The 23,579-nt window shown below is 37.4% G+C and overlaps 4 protein-coding genes across 6 annotated transcripts; 3 read left to right on the forward strand and 1 right to left on the reverse strand.

Annotated features, from left to right (window-relative positions):
* The first annotated feature begins 1,012 nt into the window (after positions 1-1,012).
* Positions 1,013-4,093, forward strand: LOC111197741. The gene is made up of 4 exons (XM_022707645.2): positions 1,013-1,271; positions 1,526-3,014; positions 3,106-3,235; positions 3,342-4,093. Exons 2-4 carry the CDS (start codon positions 1,563-1,565, stop codon positions 3,932-3,934), a joined length of 2,175 nt encoding a protein of 724 aa, XP_022563366.2. The 5' UTR covers positions 1,013-1,271; positions 1,526-1,562; the 3' UTR covers positions 3,935-4,093.
* Positions 4,094-4,151: 58 nt separating this feature from the next.
* On the reverse strand, positions 4,152-5,983 carry LOC106415168 (tetraspanin-18). The gene is made up of 6 exons (XM_013855807.3): positions 5,555-5,983; positions 5,176-5,275; positions 4,985-5,065; positions 4,793-4,897; positions 4,500-4,688; positions 4,152-4,400 (listed from the first exon to the last, which is right to left on the reverse strand). The coding sequence occupies exons 1-6, from the start codon at positions 5,845-5,847 to the stop codon at positions 4,359-4,361; spliced, it is 810 nt and encodes a 269-aa protein (XP_013711261.2). The 5' UTR covers positions 5,848-5,983; the 3' UTR covers positions 4,152-4,358.
* A 154-nt stretch (positions 5,984-6,137) lies between these two features.
* Positions 6,138-9,672, forward strand: LOC111197740. Of its 3 annotated transcripts, none has more exons than XM_022707646.2 (16): positions 6,138-6,325; positions 6,402-6,504; positions 6,602-6,670; positions 6,743-6,862; positions 6,940-7,013; positions 7,092-7,194; positions 7,277-7,319; positions 7,528-7,590; positions 7,672-7,898; positions 7,990-8,110; positions 8,189-8,283; positions 8,361-8,474; positions 8,563-8,727; positions 8,809-8,955; positions 9,055-9,200; positions 9,287-9,672. In XM_022707646.2, exons 1-16 carry the CDS (start codon positions 6,139-6,141, stop codon positions 9,439-9,441), a joined length of 1,932 nt encoding a protein of 643 aa, XP_022563367.2. In that variant the 5' UTR covers position 6,138; the 3' UTR covers positions 9,442-9,672. The 3 variants fall into 3 exon arrangements, with proteins under 3 accessions (XP_022563367.2, XP_013708028.2, XP_022563368.1); XM_013852574.3 differs by having other exon boundaries at positions 8,196-8,278; XM_022707647.2 differs by having other exon boundaries at positions 6,151-6,325; positions 6,957-7,013.
* A 2,365-nt stretch (positions 9,673-12,037) lies between these two features.
* On the forward strand, positions 12,038-19,397 carry LOC106414904 (CLIP-associated protein). The gene is made up of 21 exons (XM_013855486.3): positions 12,038-12,674; positions 12,753-12,908; positions 12,996-13,058; positions 13,213-13,281; positions 13,392-13,560; positions 13,646-13,807; positions 13,917-14,014; positions 14,325-14,399; positions 14,480-14,548; positions 14,641-14,726; positions 14,798-14,915; positions 15,076-15,174; positions 15,249-15,603; positions 15,712-17,498; positions 17,588-17,686; positions 18,084-18,188; positions 18,308-18,382; positions 18,462-18,530; positions 18,612-18,680; positions 18,775-18,876; positions 18,981-19,397. The coding sequence occupies exons 1-21, from the start codon at positions 12,342-12,344 to the stop codon at positions 19,137-19,139; spliced, it is 4,317 nt and encodes a 1,438-aa protein (XP_013710940.1). The 5' UTR covers positions 12,038-12,341; the 3' UTR covers positions 19,140-19,397.
* The last annotated feature ends 4,182 nt before the right edge of the window (positions 19,398-23,579 follow it).

Genomic DNA, 23,579 nt, shown 5'->3' on the forward strand with positions numbered 1-23,579 from the left:
ATTAATCAGATTTTATTAAAATAGGTATGTTTTAAAGGAATAAATGGTTTGTTTAACCCATTTAAGTTTTATAAAATGAGTGAGAAAGTATGATTTGTGATTTGACAAAACTATGGAGAAATTACTTAGACTACCATTTTTCTAATATATGTTTTTATGTTTACATTAACCAAATTTATCCTTGGTTTTAAAGAGATAAACCATACTATATATTAATTGAGAAGTTATTTAAGTAAGTTTTTGTTATGTATTGTTAATAGGTTAAGTTTAAAAAAAAATATGTATAATTTGATTGGTCGTTGATGTTTATTAGTTATTTATTTTAATCAGATCTAAAAATAAAGGGTGACCATAGAACTAATTAATATAAATTACCAAATAACACAAGTAATATTATAAATAATGATTTATGGTAACTAATTATTGAATTGGAAAAATAATATATAGGTTTTATCAGTTTCTTTTTCTTTATCAATTATTTATATATAATTAAATAAAATACTTTAACTTTTTTAATTGAAAGAAATTTAATGGTTATATATTCTTATATACCTAAAATAACAACATTTCGTTATTTTAAAATTATTTTTTCTTATTAATTAATCAGATTTAATTACAATATGTATGTTTTAAAGGAAGAAATGGTTTTTTTAATCCATTTAAGTTTTATGTTAAACACTAAATAAAAAATGAGTGAAAAAGTATGATTTGTGATTTGACAAAATTATGAGAAAAATTATTTAAACTACCATTTTCCTAATACATGTTTTCATATTTACATTAACCTAAAATTACTTAAACTACCATATTTATCCAGCTATTTAAAATTAACAATTAAAAGTTTAATTCGTAAACATAATATATATTTCTTCATATAATTTAATTACCCGCAAAATTGTGGGCAAACACCTAGTTTTAAATGAAATGGAAGATATAAACTAAAAATATAAAGTTAGTAATATATATGTTTGATATCTTCAGATATTCAATTTCTCATAATTCAATATACGTTCAGATATTCGGTTAGTTTAGTTTGGATTTTCTGGATCGGGTTTAGGGTTTGGATATTGGGCTAGAAGAAGCCATGGAATTAGAAAGGTTTTTCTATTGCAGCTTTTCCCTCTGATTAAAAAAGCCCCTTTTTGTATCACAACTCAGAAGTCGTCCCCAAATAGCAGCTGCGACTGTTAGATTCAGAAGATTCTCCGGCGAACGTTAACTCTCCGGTGGAGCTTAGAGAGATGCTTCTAATTCGAGCTAGCTTCTAATAGGTCCTTGTCTCTCTCTTACTCTCACTAAGTAAAGCTGACTTAAGAAAGCTCCGATCTCACTTTCCGATGCTTTTGCTCAGAACAGAATATACTCTCTGCTCTCTCTCTCTCTCTCTCTCTTATGTGCAGATTAGCTTCTTATAGATTCCTAACCCATAGCTAAAGAATTTGATTCACGAATTGATTAGGAAATGCAGATCCAGTGAGCCCTCATAATGAAGCTAAAGCCTTTTAACTTTGTCTCTGCTCCACAGGTCTGACTTAAGGAAAGGCAAGGGGACAGCTTTATCTATGAGAAGACTCGTTCCTGTAGAAATGTCCAAAGAGGTTGAAGATAGACAGAGTTCTTCTAGTAATGTGGTTGCTAAACTAATGGGTCTAGAGACCACAGCTTCCCCACGTAGCAGCAGCAGATCCAGAAGCTCTTCCTTGGATACTCATGATGCTCGAAAGTTTCATGGATATGAAATGTTGGTATCACTGCCTCATAAGGAGAACCTTTCAAGGCAAGGACATTGTGATGGAAGCGTGAGTGATAGCAAAAAGCTGGATCTTGTCCGTCGCAAGTTCATGGAAGCCAAACGCCTTGTTACAGATGACAAGCTTCACGGTTCCAAGGAGTTCCAAGAAGCCCTCCAAGTCTTGAGTTCCAACAAAGATTTATTCGTTGAGCTTCTCCAGGAATCAAACTCCTTCTTTTCTCATGACCTTTCCGACTTTCACCCTGTTTTTGCTCATCCAGATGCTAAGCGCATTACGGTACTGAGACCTTCAAAGGCTCAGAAATGTCTTGTTCAAGATAGCAGGGGCAAGCAGGTTAAGAAGACGCAGGAAACTGGATGCACAGATGCTGCGCAGCCAACTCGAATAGTGGTCTTGAAGCCTAGTCCAGGGAAGGGTCTAGATATAAAGGCTATTACTTCTTCATCGCCTCCTTCCTTTTTTGATGAGGCTGGAGATGATGAGACTAGACAAGTGGCCAAGGAAATTACACGCCAAATACGTGAAACTTTCAGAGGCCACTGCAGGAACGAGACTCTTTCCTCGTCTTCTTCTTACTCTGTCTTGTCCAAAGGCTATCTCTCTGATGATGGTTCGTTAAACAGGTCCACCAACGAGTATCCAGTGGGAAACTCTGAGATCATGTCACCATCCTCTAGGCGTTCATGGGACTGTGGGAATAGGTTTGAGACTCCTTTCTCTTCCTCATCATTCAGACGAGTCTCCTTTTCTCCAGAGTCATCTGTCTACAGAGAGGCAAAGAAACGGCTTTCTGAAAGATGGGCAATGATGTCACTTAACGGAGACCCACAACAGCAACAAAGAAACCTCTCAAGGGTCTCAACCGCTTTGGGCGACATGCTTGCTCTTTCGGAGACGAGAGTACCAACCATATGCAGTGAAGAGAGCAACAAAGCGAAGCAAGAATCGAGAAGATCGGTTTCATGCATAGGCAGTGGTCTAGATCAAGTGGAAAGCGCAAGGGATTCTACTCTGAATACCTTTGTAAGGTCAAATTCAGTCCCTGAGATTAGACTCAATGGTGGAACGTCTGCTCCAGGAACTTCAAAAGCACTAGCTCTCAGAGAGCTTACCGAGTCAAGAAGCTTAAAATCATCATGGAAAGTTCCAAGCTTGTTCTTCTTCAGGAATAAGAAAGCAAACAAGGAGAAGACTGATGCACTGTCTCAACTGGCTAAGCTCACTGATGCATTACAAAGAAGAAGTATTTTTACAACCGAAGTAAGTCACAGTCTAAAACTGGTTGAGTTTAGCAATGCCCTGAAACCACTATTGTTGTTAATCAATTAGTCTGACATTGGTTTGTTTGCAGGGAGAACTGACCACACCGAATGAAAACCAGGACCAGCCGAGTCCAGTTTCGGTTTTACAGCATCCTTTGGAAGAGGAATATGTGGGAAATCCAGAATGTTCTGGGTCAACCAAGCCATGGACCAGCCAAGGTTAGTTTAGCTCTCTCTCTCTCTCTCTCTCTTACTCTGGCTGCTGTTAAACTTTCTACGAGATTTTATCAAATTTTTAACACTTTGCTACTGTCACTTCTCACAGGAGGAAAAGAAATGTCTCTGAAATGTAGTCTTATAGACAAATCACCTCCAATAGGATCAATCGCTCGTGTTTTCTCTTGGGAAGATGAGTCATACACAGACATAACTAAACCCGGAAATGGAATAAAGGAAGATGAAGACTGGTATTACTTCATCAAAACGCTTTTAAAAACATCCGGTTTCAGCGGCAGTGATCCGCTTATGACCCGGTGGCACTCACCAGATAGCCCTTTGGAACCATCATTAAGAGACAGGTTTGCCAACAAGGAACCCATCAAACGCAGGAACCAGCGATCAAACCGCAAGCTTGTGTTTGACTGCGTCAATGCCATCATAACAGAGACAACATCAACAGCTGCACGCACTGGCTTGACCTCTGGATTCGACATGGTGGAACATGTTTGGACAGAGTTTAAGGAGTGGGTGGTTCAGGACTCTAACAGCTTGGAAGGAGAAAGTTTGGTGAGAGAAGAGGTGGTCGGAAAGATGTGGAGTCATAATCTGCAAGTGGAAGTGAACAACTTGGGAATTGAAATTGAAGTGATGTTATTGGAAGAGCTTGTTGAGGAGGCAGTCTTTGATCTTACTCAATGAAACAATGTATATACGCCTTCATATAATTTACTATTTATGCAAGTGTTATGCATTCATGAAACATATGATATAATTTATGAAATAGTTTAACCAATTATATACATTTACATCCTCTTTGGATGCCCGTTTCAGTTATTAATTTACATTTTGATTCTTATCCTTGTAAATGGATTAAAAACCAACAAATCTTTTTGTAAAAACTTTATACTGGAAACGATAACACAGAAGGGATTCTCATTCTACAGGCAAACACACAAATAAAGATGCTTATGCGGTTGATGTGGCACTGGCACACAATACAGTGTTTTCGAGTTAAATATTAAAGCACACTCAAAGAATGTTACAGAGAGCAAAACATAGAGAAAGAGTTTCACAGAGACCATATGGACGCATGCACTTTCAGAATCATGTTTATTTGGCTTCATCAGCCTTTCGGGTTCACCGCCTGACTCTGGTTCAGTCCATACTGCGAAAGAAACCATTTTTTTATCAGTAACAGCTTCCACAAGCCTGATCTGATAAGCAAAGCACTAAGATAAATGAGAAAAAAGTGATGAGTGTTAACCTTTTCTCTGATTCGAGAGCTCCAGTTTTCACTCTTGCTTGGGCCAGCAGAGGCTTGGTTTGCTTGAGAACCAAGAAGTGGGTCCCAAGCTCTACTCCTCGGGTTCTCAAAGTCTTCCTCATCGCCAAGCTCGGGTCTCTTAGGTGAAACCATAGCTCTGAGAACCATGGCTAGTAACAGTGACAGTAGCTGAAAAAGCAGGAGTGGCGTGTTCACAATTAGAAACACACAAGAAAAGATTCACTATGTATGAAATGCTACAAAGTTAACTGAGACTGGTTTGAGTTTTTCACCTGGACCACTAAAACAGCAGCCCCGACCCATTTGCATATATCAATGTTGTCCTCAATGAAAGCTCTGAGACTATTGAGTTCTCCAGTTGGATCATACGGAAGATCCTACACAACACATGTATATCAATCAAACAGTTACAACAGAAAGCCAAGAACACGAGAAACAGTATTCAAATATACGAAAGATGCCACCTTTTCCCACTGACGATCAATGGCGATGAATGCAACAAGGGCAGCTTCAAGTAGAATGAGCAGAGTTTTGAGAATAGAGTACTTTGAAAGCCGTCAAGGGAAGAAAAAAAACGAAATAAACCCATTCCAAGTAAACTAGCATGACGGTGTAGTAAACTCTATCAATCTATCATGTATATAAGTAAGGATACGAAACACAAGCAACAACCATTGATAGCTTCAGCAGCAATGAAACCAATGATGGTAACAATGCAGACCAAAACACCAACCGCCATAAAAGAGTAGATGAACCTGCATTTAAAAAGCAATGATTCACAACAACACAAGTTAAGAAACCTGACTGGGGCTTAATAAGAGGAACCAAAAACATAATCACCTAAAAAAGCTAAAAACAAGTCATCTTGAAGTATTTAAAGCAAACACACTTTTGTTTAACTTCATAGTTATACTTAGTAATAAACTGAAAACTAATTAAACCCCACATTTATCTCAGACCTCCATTTCTGAAACAAACCCTAAAAATTGAAACTTTAATGTAAAACCCTAAAATTGAAAAGATGATTATAGTACCATGGAGCAGGAAGGTCCAAGGAACGAAGGTTAAACCCATGATCACCACCACCACCACCACTAGACCCTAGAACGACGCTCGCCATGAGACCAGCAGGATTATTCAAGGGCTCGGAAACTCTAGCAATACCGAGTCCTGAGCTAGATGTGGGAGGGTCGACGGGGACGTGACGGTGGTATTGATCGAGCATCCATATGGAGTAGATGATGATGGAAACACCGAAGAAAGCTTGAACGAAATTGAGGATCTTGAGAGTTGAAGCGAACGAAAGATGGCAGCAATTATGCCTCATTTCTTTCTTCCTCAGAGATGATTGAACCCGGAAAAGCTTTTTTCAAAGGTCACAACCCCTTATTTGCTATTCGTTTAGCTCTTATCTGCTGACTTGTCTAGTTGGATTTTTTATTTTTTTTTAAGTGTTAATGGTTTTCATGATTATTATGCATAAATTTTATTTGTTGAATGGTTTTTTGCAGTGTTTTTAAAACCGGGCCGATCCGATGGTTGGACTGGGTTCGACTATGAACCGGTCACAGAGAGGGCCCAATAATCACATTAACTGAGCTATACTAATCGGCCCATTATGAAAAGAGCCCATAACGACCAGAGAGAATTACAGTCCTTCTTCCTTCGCCTTTCGAACCAACAGCGAGAGCAGCTGCAACGGGAGAATTGGAGTTTGAGTAGCGATAATCAATCGACAATGACGAAAGCTCCTCCTTCTCTAGCGTTTCTCTGCATCCAATCGCTCAAGCTTCAGCTTCTACAAGGTCACGATACTAGAGAGAGATTCGAACAATTTGTTGCGCCAATTTGATACTGATTTGTTGCTTTGTGTATTCTCAGGCGACAATCCAATTCCTGATGTATACGAGCTTCCGTCGGAGTTGTTTGATGGTGTTATCTCTCACTTGCCTGCACTAGCGCTGCATAATTTCCAGACCCACATGTAAGTGACTCCGATTCTAGAGTTTTTGTAATCAGTTTCTGAAGATTTAGGGTTTTGAATTGGATGGATGAAGATGAATTGAATTGAATTGGTATAGGCCGTTCAAATGCTGGGATAATTATGAAGCTGGTGATGATTGCTTGACTAGTGGGAGAAAACGCCCAAGGTTTGATCAATTACGTTTTGTTTACTTTATTGCAACCGAGAGGACAGAACTGAGAAATGACTTAATCTGCAGAAATGATATACTCGGTAGCTCATGGAAGTTGCTGTTTAAGGTGCGGTGGCCTGAGCTCATTAACAGTGTGGAACCATCAGCTGACTGGCAACAGCTTTACTGGGAGAAGCATCTTCAAAAGTATGACACGACCCTTTGATTGTTCTTTTACTCTGTTTTCTTCCTGTTTTGAGTTTTGCTGTTAATCCGAGTAACAGTTGTGTTGATGAAGCAGCTGAGGTAGCTATGCGTCCCACATTCAGTGGTCGGATAAGTTCCATTCATGTATCAGGTTAGTTTTCTTGTCTTGAGGTTTTATTCGTCAGTTGTGTGAGAATCTTTGTTCAGTTGGTTTTATTTTGTGTTGCAGATAAGATATTGAGATACATTTGTCATGAAGAGCACACCAACTGTCAAAAATGTGTCTGTACGGAGCTATCTTTTCATTTCCAGACATTTGGACCCTATCTTAGGTTTAGTAACATTTCATGATTACGGGCAAACTGCACTACTTTCAGCTCTGAGTTCTTTATGTTTGTTTCTTACCTTTTGCAGGTGCCTGAGGCTTCTGAATGTGCTCTGCGTTACGGAAACTTGTGTAAGTAACTAAAATATGCTCTTAGGTTTTCAATAGAGGCATCTTTGCTTTCTTTTTATCTCAGTATCACTGGCTGAGGTGATATGTTAAATTGTTTTCTGTGATTGCTTTTCTCTAGGAACTTCAAATTTGTATCTTTGTAGTTGAAATCAATCATTTAACCTTATAAACAAAGGACATGAATAATGTTTAGGCTTTGTTACTGTAGGAGCTACTGAGGACATGTAAATTAAAAACTTTGGTTCTGCGTTGGATCAGATCCGAGAAACATGTAAGGAAAATTCACTACTCAGTCTCATATATTGAGTTAGCTAGACTGGAACCATATTGCTGATGATCCATGATTCGACAGGTTGAGCCCTTGTGCAAACTCTTGAGCCAGAACCGAGAAACATTAACTTCGCTTGAATTTATTCACTGTAAACTTTCTTCGACTTTCATCAGTGCAATCTGCGCTTCTCTTCATGAAAAAGACATTCACACAAGTGGGATTCAGCGTTTCTATATAAAGGCATCTAGCTTTGACATAGATCCACTTGCTGCGCCTCCCGCTTTCATTTCATTCCTGAATTCGGTGAGGTATTCATATGAACTGATGCCATTTGGCTGTCAAAGTCTATTTTCTTGATTAACTTTCTCGTTTCTTTATGCATCTTTTTTTTGCTTTCAGGTCCTTACAGTCCGTACATTTTTGCGATAGCCACCTCGATAGGCATATCGCAAGGATGATTTTCTCTACACTACTTGATTCTTCCTCAGGTCTTTCGACCCTTGACATCTCTGAAAACAACGTGGGTACCATCATGGTTCTTATTTTTCGAACTGATACATGGTTTGCTCTTCGTGGCTGACCAACACGCAATATATAGATTTCAGGATGGCTTTCTACTTTCAGCTCGAGATCTGTTATTGGTTCTCTGTCATCAGGAAAGTCTTTACATTCCCTGCGCAAGCTCAACGTAAGGTATTTTTTAGTATAGCGACAATGGACACGGTTTTAAGCCTGGAAACCTTGTCAAACGGTTAGAAATGTGTTTCTAGGGGGAATGAACTTAACAAATACGATGCAGAGAATCTTTCGCATGCTCTTCTTCATATGCCCGGCTTGGAATCTCTTGACCTGAGCGGGAACCCCATTGAAGACAGTGGGATCAGGTTCGTCTTACAAGTTCTTGCATTTGTAATCTTGGAGAAAACCAACAGCAGTTACATATTTCATTTATATGGTTTTCGTGAGGTACAGAAGCTTGATATCTTACTTCAAAAAGAATCCGGATTCTCCTTTAGCTGATTTGAACTTGGAGAACTGTGAGCTATCATGTTGTGGAGTTATCGAGTTTCTTGATACCCTGTCAACGGTGGAGAAACCTTTAAAGTTCCTGTCTGTTGCAGATAATGCCCTCGGAAGGTATTTGCATAATTACAAACTCTATATCACTTTACACCGATATAAAGTGTGTCTTCTTATTATATTGTTCTTGTTCTTCAGCGAGGTTGCGGAGGCTGTAATGAACTCATTGACAGTCTCCATCGAGTCTCTCGACATTTCGAGTATAGGATTAGGTCCTGTTGGGTTTCTTGAGCTAGGCAAAAGACTTGTAAAAGGGGTGAAGAAGCTGATGAGTATCAATATAAGGTTCAAAGCAAATTTCATCTCCTCTGTTTCGTTGTATACATTACATTGCTTCGCATTCTGTTTTCCTCATGTTCTTCTTGTGGTCTCTTCCCGATAAAGCAAAAACCGTGGAGGATTAGAGACTGCTAGATTTCTGTCAAAGCTCATACCCCTGGCACCAAAACTCGTCTCAGTCGACGCATCCTACAATCTTATGCCAGCCGAATCTTTGCTCATGCTATGCGATTCCCTGAGAAGTGCAAAAGGTTAATATAACTTTCTGGAATCGGTTTGATTCTTGAGACACTTTGCTGATTCGAGTGTAACTGTGTGTATGATGATTTTGTTTCAGGTGATCTGAAACGTCTTGACATGACGGGGAATATCTGCATCAGCAGCGAAGCTGACCATTCTTCTCTACTTGATGAATTTCAACACAATGGGGAGCCCATCTTCGTTTTACCATCATCCTCGACTTCACACGTCCCTTACGATGATGAGCCGTAGATAGTTCTTCTATACCGGTTAGTTTTGCTGTTTGGCCTTTTGTCCGGTTCTCTGGTGAATTCATTGGTTTGGTAGGGATTGGTTAACTGTGTGAATTATAAATATGGCTGTGTTTGGCTCCATTTGTCTTCTTCTAAATCTATCAAAGTGGATCAACAAGTTTATTTAAGAGTATATGAAGATATAAAGATTTCACTGTGATTCTATTCATTAAGGAGGGTCATTGTAATCTTTTGACGTGGCAAAAAATCATTCTTTTCACAGTGCTCGAGCCTAGATGGTTGGTATGAGTTTGGGTGTAAGATTCCTTTGGTTAGCAAAAAAGTTAATAATAATTAAAATTTTATTATGCAAACATGACTAAGGTTTACCAAACAAAATATAAAGCGTCGTGGCTCCTATCTAAATCATCATTGCATTTCTATAACTTATCCACATACTACCGACGTTCTGTTCTACTCCATGTGATCAGGTGGGTGGTCAATCTAAATTTAGTTTCATAAAAAGAAATTGATCAGATCATTATTCTGACGTATTTATTTATTAAAATGTACTCTCAATGACTTAATTGATTATACATTATTTGGATTTATTCAAGTTTTGTTAGGTTGGTAATAAACATGAATATTTGTTTCTAGTTTAATGTTATTTAATACTCAATGAACCTAAACTTAATGAGACACTTAAACAACAAACTTTTGTCCAGTTTTGGTGTCTTACATTTTTTTTGTGTTTGGATTGATTCAACTATCAACATAGTATATTCATTTGGTATCAATTTTTTTTTTTGTTGTCATAAAATAATCGAAACCGCCATCGTCAAATATAAAATGCATTTGAATTTTATCAAGTGTTTCGATTTGGATCAAACCGATTTATCCATTTTAAACACTGAGACATTTAGAAAAATATTGGACAATAAAGTGATTAATTGTCAAAGAAGTTAACAATTACAGGCATTTTCTAATTTAGTTCATTTCTTTATTGCGAGTTCGGTTCAAATGTCTTGTTACTAACCTAACAGAATAGAACCGGCGGTTATTACGTTCGGACCATAAAAATAAGAATTTTTTTTTGACACTTTCCCACATTCAAATAACTATAAGACACTTATCACTTAAGACACACTTTCTTTGATCAAAATAATTTTTATGATCTTAAACTAAAGAGAACGTCACTCCTCTTCTTATTTCATTTTATTATTATTTTTATTCTACTTTATGTTTTTATTTACTTTTATCTCAAATTCTAAAATATATTAAACAAAAATAATTGTCATAATAAACTATATATAAAATTATCATTCTTTTAAGATCCATTTTCATATATATATTATATATATATTAATGTGTAAACAAAACTAAATGTGAACATAGACACCAAAGCGTGGATAATAAAATTATAAATTAGTTGTGTACATGGACATCTTAACAGAATTATAAACTAGTTGTGGACATGGATAATATTCCTTCGATTTCATTCATCATCTCGGGATCTAAATTCAACTATAATCAAATTTACATTCATCCACATCATGACAAAGCGCAAATTCCTTAGATCGAAAATCTCTGACATGCAAAGTCAGACTTTTTATTTAATGAATGATATCTAAAATTTTATATTGATAATTAAAACTATTAATTAAAATTTAATTACTAAAAGTTTAACATAATTTTACTTATTGATAACATATTAAAATTAAACTTAAATATTAATCAATAGAACATGTTGAAACAACTTAATACTCCGGTAAATTACTTTCGGATCCACAAAAAATGTTAAAATATTGTCCAAAAGACGTGGGCGGAGGAGGAGCTTGCTGATTTTGTTGCTGGTGACTGCGTTTTTGTAAAATATGTGGTTTTTGGATCTTCTTTGGAATTTACGTCATAAAATAAAATTTGTTTTTTCCTTCATATGTTTTAAAGCAAAATTTTGTCTTTGAATCTCCAACTGATGTTTGTCTTTGTTCACTTGACTTCTTTAGGTTTTCTAAGAATTGTTTATTTCCTTCTTCTAATGTATTGGAAGAGAAGCTCCACCACCAGAAGTCCAAATACCAGATGATAAAGATAATCGGTTCTAAGAGTTTGTAAGTTGATTCAGAAAAATCAAGGATAAGAAAGCTCGTTTCTCACTTTGGAATGCATTAATCGACCATTTATGGGGAAAATATAGTAATGAGAGGTTTAGATAATGTCTATTTTGTTTTATTATTATTTTCTAATTTCATTTGTAATAAAATGTTTAATTTAAATAATATTGTAATTTTATGAAAAAAATTAAAAGTTATAATAAATGGGTTAATTTGCAACATTTATAAGTTAAATGTGTTATTTATAAAATAAAAAGAATCTTTTAAAAATATTTTTTTATAGAGGAAAAAATAGAAAAATACATTGGAGAGAAACCTACCTCCGTTACGGAGTTTATCCGTTAAGGGAAAAATAGATGAATGCATATGGTCTTACCGTAATCAATTCTAAAAAAAATGATGATACAGCTACTAGTAGTGGCATATCACTGTAAATAATAAAAAGAAGAAAGGGCAAGTTCCCAAATGGGTAAGCCAACCAGACGGTTTCGTTTTTATGGTCCTCAAATCAAATGACTCTCTACTTGTTAACTAGAGTCACCTTTACTCTTCCTCTCTCTTTCTTTCTTTGTAAAAATAATTAAGCCGCACTCCTCCGCTAAATCCTTTCCTCGGCTCTCTCTCTCTCTCTCTCTCTACACTTACCACGTTCCACACGCGCACACGCACACGCACGCACTCTCTCTCTCTCTCTCTCTGTTCATCGAATCCCTCCTTCGGATCGATTCAATTCGGTGTGTGTTTGATTGGGGGGAATAAGCAGATCTGAAGGGAGGAGAGCCAGATCGGGAGTGGTTAGGTCATCATGGAGGAAGCTCTGGAAATGGCGCGAGCCAAGGACACCAAGGAGCGCATGGCGGCTGTGGAGCGGCTCCACCAGCTTCTCGAAGCTTCTAGGAAGAGCCTGAGTCCGTCGGAAGTGACGTCACTTGTTGATTCCTGTTTGGATCTCCTCAAGGACAGCAATTTCAGAGTCTCTCAAGGTGCGCTTCAGGCGCTCGCTTCCGCCGCCGTGCTCGCCGGTGAGCATCTGAAGCTTCACTTGAACGCCCTTGTCCCTGCCGTAGTGGAGCGGCTTGGAGACAGCAAGCAACCGGTTAGGGATGCGGCGAGGCGTTTGTTGACAACTCTCATGGAGGTCAAATAGTTTTATTTATCTCTTGCTCCTTTGCCATTGACCAGTGTGATGTAACAGTTTCTTTTCTTTGTTTGGTAGGTTTCATCTCCGACGATTATAGTGGAAAGAGCTGGTTCGTATGGTTGGCTGCATAAGAGTTGGAGAGTTAGGGAAGAGTTTGCGCGAACTGTCACGTCGGCCATTGGTCTCTTTGCATCTACTGAGCTCCCTCTTCAGCGTGTTATTCTTGCCCCGGTACAAAGGAGCCAACACTGTTTTTTGCTTGTATTGATTGGCTATTATTGTCAATTCTAATTCACTTAGTTTTTTCTTACTGAACAGATACTTCAGATGTTAAATGATCCGAATCAAGCAGTCAGGGAAGCTGCAATTCTCTGCATTGAGGTAAAGTTTTTAACTTGTTTGAGTATGGAATTTCATCAACTTAGTCTGTGGACATCTCTGTCTATTTGTGTTGGAGAATCCAATCCATAGAATTCAAAATTCAGATGCTTTGTCTCGTTTTGGCCTTTAATATCATTCTTCTGCTTTCTCTCAGGAGATGTACATGCAGGGTGGGAATCAATTTCGGGAAGAGCTTCAGCGCCACCATCTTCCATCATATATGGTAAATCTCAGATTCAGAGCGTGCACTTTGCATATCAATATGCATACTATACTTTGATGAGGAATACTAGAATTGCAGTTTGCTACAACTTCTTCTCTTTTTTGAATCAGGTGAAGGATATTAATTCTAGACTGGAACGTATTGAGCCACAGCAGCGTTCTACAGATAGCCGTAGTAGCCACCATGCTTCTGTTAATGAAGTTAAGGCTTCAAGTGTCAATCCCAAGAAGAGCAGTCCAAAGGCAAAGACTTCCACAAGAGAGAACTCGTTATTTGGAGGTTAAGATCTTTAACTCAAGGATTAAAGTCTAAAAATTGCCGTTCTTTTACTTTGTCTGATTTGTTTTGTATCTGTGCATTTCAGGAGATCCTGACATCACTGAAAAACCCATCGAGCCAATCAATGTGTACTCAGAGAAGGAGCTGATACGAGAGTTTGAGAAAATTGCTTCAACACTTGTCCCAGAGAAAGACTGGTCAATGCGTATTTCAGCTATGCGGAGGGTTGAAGGACTTGTTGCGGGAGGTACTTAATCAACTTTTTTTATACTTAATCCTTCACATTTTCTGTTAGTCAGTGACTCAGTGGAGGAATTTTCCTGTGTCACATCTCATGATTTTTTTCTCTGTTGAAGGTGCGACTGATTACTCTTGTTTTCGAGGTCTCCTGAAGCAACTTATTGGTCCCTTAAGTACACAGTTATCTGACCGAAGGTCTACCATTGTTAAGCAGGTTTGATAAATTGTCGATTTGATAATTTATTATTAAGATTTAGAGTGCGTTGTGATTCTTCTTTCCTATGGAGACAAATTGATTAGTTGGCATGTCGTGAGGAGTGCTATTTTCATTAGTTTATGGGAACTCGTTTCTTTTCTGTGGCCGGTGCCATCTTTGTATAGTTTTTATTCATTTTTGCCAGAATAATACAGTTTGCTAAGTTCAGTAGGGGTGAACGGTATAGTAGATTAAGACGACCTTATATTATATAGTTTTGTTTTTCTATCATTGCGTTTCCTTCATATGCTGTTTCTCGTGTACATAGGCTTGCCATCTCTTGTGTCTCTTATCAAAAGAGCTACTGGGCGATTTTGAATCATGCGCTGAGATTTTTATTCCAGTAAGCTGAAACCCTTTTCATCTACTGTTATGACAGTAAATGCATAGACATTCACGTTAATATTGTTATATGGTAACCAGGTGCTTTTCAAGCTGGTTGTGATCACGGTGCTTGTTATCGCCGAATCTGCGGATAACTGCATAAAAACGGTAAATAATTTGCTATTCTGATCTTGTCTTCTAGAAGATTTGTCTGCTCTTCTAATTGTCACGCTAACACATATGCTTTCTTGCTATTCCAGATGCTGCGTAACTGCAAAGCTGCTCGTGTACTTCCTCGCATAGCTGAGGCAGCAAAACATGACCGTAATGCAGTTTTGCGAGCAAGGTATGCTACGGCCTTCGTATCAATCATAAGATTTTTGATTTCATGGAAGCTGATCCCAGTTTTTTATACAGGTGTTGTGAATATGCACTGTTAACACTCGAACATTGGCCTGATGCTCCAGAAATTCAGCGGTCAGTTGATTTATACGAGGATCTGATTAGATGCTGTGTTGCAGATGCTATGAGTGAGGTACGTCCCTTGTTTCATCTGTGTGGGAGGGCAGTCATTAGGATACAATGCAACTTCTGATAGGATATACGTTTGCATTAGTAGTATCAAATGATTTGAATTTCTTGTACTGCCCATCTATTATTCTCCCATGTAAAGGTGTTATTATATGGAATAACAGGTACGGGCAACGGCTAGAATGTGCTACAGACTTTTTGCAAAAACTTGGCCGGATCGTTCTCGTCGTTTATTTTCCTCCTTTGACCCTGTCATTCAAAGGGTAAGGCTTCTCATCTCTATATTTCTGCTTATTAGCATTGATGAGACTTAGTAATGCATTCCATATGTTCTCAGCTAATAAATGAAGAAGAAGGTGGAAGTCATAGGAGACATGCCTCACCTTCTGTCCGTGAGAGACACTCCCAGCCTTCATTTTCTCAGACGTTTGCTCCATCTAATTTACCTGGCTATGGGACATCAGCCATAGTCGCTATGGATAGAAGTTCAAATTTATCCTCAGGAGGATCTCTTTCTTCTGGGCTACTCTTATCCCAGTCAAAGGATCTCAATAAAGGTTCTGAACGTAGTCTAGAAAGCGTTTTACAATCAAGCAAGCAGAAGGTCAGTGCAATTGAAAGTATGCTCCGAGGACTGCATGTATCCGATAGACAGAATCCAGCAGCCCTTCGTTCCAGTAGTTTGGATCTAGGTATTGAGCTTCTTTCCTTGTGAGAGTACATCTTGTTTTCGAAACGTTCTCAGACACGAGCGAAAACATTCTAGCGCAGCTAAATTGTCTTTTTATCCCCTAGTGCAGGAGTTGACCCTCCATCGTCTCGTGATCCTCCATTCCGTGCTTCCGTTCCAGCATCCAATACTCTCACAAATAAAACAACTGCTGAATCAATGCCTAGTATTAACAGAGTCAGTAATCGCAGTGGTGGCCTTGGTTTGTCAGATATCATCACCCAGATACAAGCTTCAAAGGACTCAGGAAGACAAACACACCGTAGCAATATGTTGTCCGAGTCTCATCCTAGCTTTTCATCCTTGACAGCTAAAAGGGTCTCAGAGAGAAACGAGAGAAGTTCTTTTGAGGACAACAACGATGCCAGGCGGTTTATGGTGGGTCATTTAGACAGACAGCAGATGGATAACGCTTATAGAGATTCAACATTCAGGGATTCAAACGCTAGTCATGTTCCCAATTTCCAGAGGCCACTTTTGAGGAAAAATGTTGGGGGAAGATTGTCGGCAGGCAGGACGAGGAGTTTTGATGATAGCCAACTGCAAGTTGGTGACATGTCAAATTATGTTGATGGTCCAGCGTCTCTGAACGAGGCCCTTAACGATGGACTGAATTCAAGTTCTGATTGGTGTGCCAGAGTTGCAGCATTTAATTTTCTCCAAACTTTACTGCAACAAGGCGCGAAAGGTGCTCAAGAGGTGATCCAGAATTTTGAGAAAGTAATGAAACTATTTCTCCGGCATTTGGATGATCCTCACCACAAGGTTGCACAAGCAGCACTGTCGACACTCGCGGATCTTATACCATCTTGCCGAAAGCCTTTTGAGAGCTACATGGAACGAGTCTTACCCCATGTGTTTTCAAGGCTAATCGATCCTAAAGAGGTAGTTAGACAACCTTGCTCGTCTACCCTGGATATTGTCAGCAAAACCTACAGCGTAGATTCGCTTTTACCTGCGTTGCTTCGTTCACTGGATGAGCAGAGATCACCGAAGGCTAAATTAGCCGTGATCGAATTTGCCATCAACTCCTTCAACAGGTACGCTGGCAACCCTGAAATTTCGGGTAATAGTGGCATTCTGAAGCTTTGGCTGGCAAAGTTGACACCATTAACCCGCGACAAGAATACCAAGTTAAAAGAAGCTTCCATCACTTGTATCATATCTGTTTACAATCACTATGATTCTGCTGGACTTCTAAATTACATTCTTAGTTTGTCGGTTGAGGAGCAAAACTCCTTGAGAAGAGCCCTCAAACAGTATACTCCCCGCATCGAGGTGGACCTATTAAATTATATGCAGAGTAAGAAGGAGAAACTGAGAGTAAAGTCTTATGATCCATCTGATGCCATTGGAACATCATCTGAAGAAGGATATCCAGGTGCTTCCAAGAAGAACATATTCCTTGGCAGGTACTCTGGGGGTTCCGTCGACAGTGATAGTGGTAGGAAGTGGAGTTCTTCCCAGGAGCCAACAACGGTCACTGGCGGTGGTGTTGGTCAAAGTGTTTACAGTGGAACTCAGGAAAAGCTGTATCACAACTTCAGAAGTGGGATAAGTTCTGCTAGTGATGGGTTGAACCAAAAGGATTCTGATTACACGTTTACTTCAGCTGGTCAGAATTTGATATCAAGAACTAGCCCTAATGGAAGCTCAGACAAGGTTGAAAACTTTGATAACGTATCCCCACCACATTTAGAGAAAAATGGTCTGAATATGACAAATGCTGATTCCTTGGAAGAAAGACATGAAAATGAGGCTTCCCGCGAATTAGATTTGAGTCAGTACATGCTCTCATCTATTAAGGTTAGCCCAACACCGGAATCTGGACCTAGCATTCCTCAGATTCTACATATGGTAAGTAACTATTGTCGCATCTGCTAAATGTCAGTTATCATTTTCTATTCTGATACTTTAAAGCATGTCTGATGATTATGCATTTACAGATCAATGCGACTGATGGAAGCCCTTCTTCGAGCAAGATATCTGGACTCCAGCAACTAATTGAAGCCTCTGTAGCTAACGAGGAATCAGTTTGGACCAAGGTATATCTAATGAACCCTAGTACCACTCGTCGGAGTATCGGTCTGACGTTTATAACTTATAGAACAATTCTTTTGAAAAAAACGTAGTTACCGAATATGTCTTAATTTACTACATGAAATTACTAGGCTAAACAAGATTAGGTAAGACACGAAAAACGTGGGTTCATAAACTTAGCTGGTGGGGGTCTTAACCTAAGATTAGAAACTTAACAAGCCACGCTACGGATTTTTATTGCCATGTGGTAGCAGCTGTATTTAACTATTTGAGGTTTTGTCGTTGATTCTTATTCGTCTTGTAGTTCAGAGTCAGAAGCGTCTTTTTGTTCAAAGTGACTTTACCATATTCATTTACTTATCATTCCTAATGGAAATTCTCCTTTTTTTGGTATATTCACAGTACTTCAATCAAATATTGACGGTAGTTCTTGAAGTGGTCGATGACGAAGATTTGTCAGTCAGAGAAGTTGCTCTTTCGCTGATATCTGAAATGCTAAAGAGCCAGGTTTGTTACTTTTCTCATTAATCAATCGTCTCTAACACGGATAATGGTGTTGGGTTTCCAGTTGTGTGAAATCACGAATACCTTTTCTTACTTGTATATATCTCACTTGATAACTTCAGAAAGATGCCATGGAAGATTCGGTTGAGATAGTGATTGAGAAGCTGCTTCATGTCTCGAAGGAGTCTATTCCAAAAGTAACATATTACATGCTCAAACCTTATTCATGTGCATTCCACCCCATTCTTATCCTCGTATGTGATTATATCCTTTCAGGTTTCCAGTGAAGCTGAGCAATGTTTGACCACAGTTTTATCCCAATACGATCCTTTCAGATGCTTAAGTGTATGTAGCTAAGAGATACCTTCTTCTCACAGTAACCTCATTTTGGTTTTGTACTTCATCTAAGTGATGTCTTTGTTTCAGGTTATTGTGCCACAATTGGTAACAGAAGATGAGAAAACTCTCGTCGCTTGCATCAATTGCTTAACCAAGGTAACATTTCGTCAGAGGTTGTTAATACAAAGTTGCATATATTCAGTCATTAGATACTCACTGAAACAGAGACATTACTTTCTTGTGTACACAGCTTGTGGGTAGGCTCTCGCAAGAGGAATTAATGGATCAATTGTCTTCTTTTTTGCCTGCGGTTTTTGAAGCATTTGGGAACCAAAGCGCAGATGTCCGAAAGGTAAAAATCAAATCGGGAATTTAAAAAAAGCGTCAAAGAAACTTTTTGACTTTGCGACCAGTAACTTATTCTCGTGTGTTTTTTTGGTGGTGGTGTTGTTGCAGACAGTGGTGTTCTGTCTAGTAGACATATATATAATGCTTGGGAAAGCATTCTTGCCGTATTTGGAAGGTCTAAACAGCACACAGGTTCGCCTAGTGACCATCTACGCAAACAGGATCTCACAGGCTAGAACCGGTGCCCCTATCGACCCAGACACCTAACGAGCCACTTTGTGCTTCTGGTTCATCGGGTTTTCCCCTAGTGTCTTGAAGGGGGCGGGTTAATATTCATTAATATTGTTCATTTGTATATGGGTTATATGCGCGTCTTGTGTTACTTGTGATTCTTTTAGTGTAATTTTGCAAGTTGTGGTTTTTCTTCTACTCATTTTGTTACAGTGTGTGAGATCTATTTTGCTTTGTCATTTTGTTTTTGGGCGAATCAACAAAAAATTTACATCTAACTTCCTTTTGAATACCTTTGGTTTCTGATGTTTAAATCACTTTTATTAGTGAATATATTCTTATTATATTGAACTGAATTAAATATACATATGGAAAACTGAATTGTGAATATCTGTATGGAAATTATATCATCTAATTATTCGACCAGAAGCAAAATCGTTAAGGTTATTAACCCCGGAACGTTAAGGTTCTTAACCCTGGATGCTAATGGCCACGGTGTCGTGCTAGTCGGGTTCCGTAAGGTGTCTGGATACCTGGATCATCCGGAAAAAAAATCGTTAAGGTTAAACAGATAAATTGTTGCTACGCATCGTCTAGTACTGCGGTTTCGGTTTAGGATAGGAACTGAATTTTCTTCCGGTTTGTAGTTCTTCCTTTGCTTCTCCCCGGTTTGGTACTTCTGAAACAAAACGGTATGCAATTCGAATGATTTTAAATTGAAATAGTCTTAGTCTTAAGCAAAACAATATGACATATTTTTCAACCATGTAATCTGTTAATAATAGGAATCCAAATGTTTAAAAATGTGTCTTCTCATCATAAAGATTGTATTGATTTTTAAGAAGTTAATAAAATGTTTAATGATGTTTTTTTTCATCTTTAATACTGCATTGGTTTTTCGGAGATTGACAAAATGCCTAATGTGATGTATCCTTTTATCTTAAAATACATAGATTTTAGAGAGTTAATTTTTGTGTATAATGTGTATTTTCCTTCTAAATATTGCATAAATTCTTAAAGGATTGTCAAAATGTCTAAAGATGTGTTTTTATCCTAAAAATTGCATAGGTTTATAAGGAGTTGTTCTTTCGTTCATTTTATATCTATTTTCAATAATTTTAAAAAAATCTTAAAAATTGTCTAAAAAGATTAAGGTAATTCAATTTTTTTTTGGGTAATTTAATTAGTTTTACCATATTATATATTTATGAAATTAAATATCTCATTTTTATATTTTACTTTTGTTGTTTATAATATCATGGTTTGGTGCGAGTCTTTTTTTCTGTCTCAGATTCGTTTATTCGTTTTAAATAAAATGCCAGACCAATTTAGATAGTATTATTTATTTTACTTTTTAATGAGAAAATATTATTTATTAATATATAAGCATTAACAAAATGTAACTTTTTTTTCAACAAAAGATAAAACTAGACTAGGTAGATTCCTAAGCCGAGAACCATCTCAGAGGAACTGAATCAACATAAACCATAGCAGAAGGCTTAGTCCTAGCACCTCGTGCTAGTTTATCCGCCATTGTGTTTTGTGCCCTTGGAATGTGCTGAATAGTGAAGGTGTGAAAGTATTCCTTACATCGTAAAAACTCCTCCATGTGTGTAGTGAACGCCGGCCATTCTGTTGGTGTAGACACCATTTTCACCAATTGTAAGCAGTCTGTTGCAAACACCACCTCTGAGATATGTAGGGTCTTCATGCACTCCATCGCCCATATCAAAGCTTCACATTCTGTATATAAAGGTGATATACTCATGCGAATAGACATTGCACCCATTATAGTATCAGTGGATCGTTCCTTTATGTAAAACCATCCTTGTCCTGTGAAAGAATCTTGTTCCTTCCATGCACCATCAATATAACACCGATTTACCCCTTGTAAGATAGAACTCCCAACAAATGGAGAAACTCTGTTTGTAACCTCTTTAGTTTGGGCTTCAGCCCATAAGGCACCTTCAATCTCCGCAGTAAGAAGAAATTGAGGAGGACTTCCAATAATATTATTAAAAATCTTAGCATTGCGGTTTTTCTAAATATACCACAATATCCATGAAAAATAACTTAAATCTCGTTCTTTTGGGATACACCAAAATATATAATCCATATTGGTAAAAAGAGATTAGGTAGGAAAAAACCCCTGGACATGAAGGAATGTTAGATAAAGCCCATGTTTGCAGCGCAATAGGGCATTCAAAAAGCACATGATTAACATATTCTTCTTCTGCACCACATATGTGACATTGCAAATCACACTTAATCCCACAAGAATGGAGGTTCTTTGTAACCGGTAAGCTACCAGAGATTATTTGCCACACAAAATGTTTTAATTTTGGCGAACAGTTAAGTTTCCACGAGTGAGCTAACAAAGGTTTAATATTGGGGCCCATATCACTCTGTTGAGATCCTAAATCATGATATAATTTCTCAGTTTGATATCCTGATTTAACAATATACCTGCCATGATCCGTAAACAGCCATCCATATGAGTCTGGCTTTGGATGTCGCTAATGGCTAAACTCCGTATAATACTCACATGTGAACATATGCATTGAGTAAATCCAGGTTCCAAAAAGGATCGACTGGATTAATTAAATCCTCCACCCTAAGTAATGAATTCAAATATTGATTTTGAAATTTTTGGGTTGCTGACCTCAGGCGTTGAGCGGAGATTTAGGGATCATTCCATACTGAAATGCTTGAACCTGTTCCCACTCTTTTGATTAGCCCTTTATTAACCAGAGATCTAGTTGAAGTAATACTTCTCCACCCATAAGAGGGAGAATATGAACGTATTGGATCCATTGGATCTGATTTCCTATAACATATCCCTTTAAAAACCTTTGTGAAAAGGGATTCAGGTTTATCAATTAACCTCCATAACTGTTTTGCTAATAAAGTTGTGTTGAAGTTCTGAATAACTCTAAAGCCAATGCCACCTTCCTTCTTATCTTTGCACATCTTGTCCCAAGAAAACCAATGCATACCTTTTTTATTTCCACTGCCACTCAACCAAAAGTGAGCAACCACACTCGTTAGTTTCTTGGTAACCGTTTTGGGTAAACGGAAACAAGACATCACATGAGTTGGCATGGGTGATGCCACTAATTTAATTAAAACTTCCTTGCCTCCTTTTGTAATAAACCTTAATGTTTACTCTTTCGTGAAGAAAACCAAAAATTTGGGTTTTTGATCCTCCCAGACTCTCAGGGATCCCTAAGTAAGTACCCATACAACCTATTGTAGTAATACCCAAAACCTGTTGGATCTCCAATCGTACTGGATCTGGAACCCTATGTCCAAACTGAAGTGACGATTTCGCAAAATTTATTTGCTGCCCCGACGCTCTTTCATAGTCTTTCAAAATATGTAATATAACTACACATTCTTGCCCATTGGCTTTTCAGAAAAATAGACTATCGTTTGCGAATAGTAAGTGCAAAATTGTCGGACTACCACACACAATTTTTAAACCTGTTAGTAGCTTTTCTTCTTTCCTCTTCCTGATATTTGAAATTAGGGCCTCAGTAAACAAAATGAATAAATAAGACGATAGCGGATCACCTTGCTGTAATCCTTTGTTTGGGACAATGCCTTATCACATATATCACTCCACTCCAGAATGAAAAAATAGATCATAGAATATTATATGATACAAAAGCATTATTGAAAAAAATTGCTAATAAAATATGTGGTTCAAGCAAAACTGCATATGTGATGTCGTGTTTCTTGCTTTTATATGATATTATGGGAAAATATTAAATGAAATTGATAAAGTATACTTTTAATTTTTTAAGTATTATAGAATGTAAAAATAAAATGAATGTTTAGTTAGCAAGTGTAAGAAAAAAATATGTTGTGATATGTTAAAAAAAAGTAATGTTCTTGTGATGGGAGGTCAGGGTAGTGATAATATTCTTTTTTTCACAAGACATACGAAAACATTTATTGATAGAATGGATAATTTCTTTGTTAAAATGATTTTCAAAGAAATTCAAAAGACATAATGATAGCAATGTCATATTATCATATGCTTTAGTCAACCAGTTCTGTATCACAAATATCACTCCACTGATCAACAGTTAAGAATAGATCATAGAAACACTTCGTAGTTAATAACTACAAAAAATTGCAATATTCTATTTTTTATATTTAATTATTACTTTACAATATTAAATCTTATAAAACTATTTGTTTATTTATTGAAAATAATATTTTATTTTTATCACTATTTTCTACTATAACATCTTCCAGATATCATTAATTCTTAAATGTTTTTGTTTATTGGTTTCGAAAAACCATCATTTCTTGGAATTTCAAAAAGGTTAATACTACATCTTCAACAAACACACACAATTTAATTTGTTCATTTAAGTTTCTATTATTTATATGTTTACCTATAGTATGCTTAACATACATGTATATATATAGATATATCATGTTTAAGTTTTTGGATATTTAAATTAT

This window comes from Brassica napus, chromosome C7 (genome assembly GCF_020379485.1).
Source record: "Brassica napus cultivar Da-Ae chromosome C7, Da-Ae, whole genome shotgun sequence".
Lineage (NCBI taxonomy): Eukaryota > Viridiplantae > Streptophyta > Magnoliopsida > Brassicales > Brassicaceae > Brassica > Brassica napus.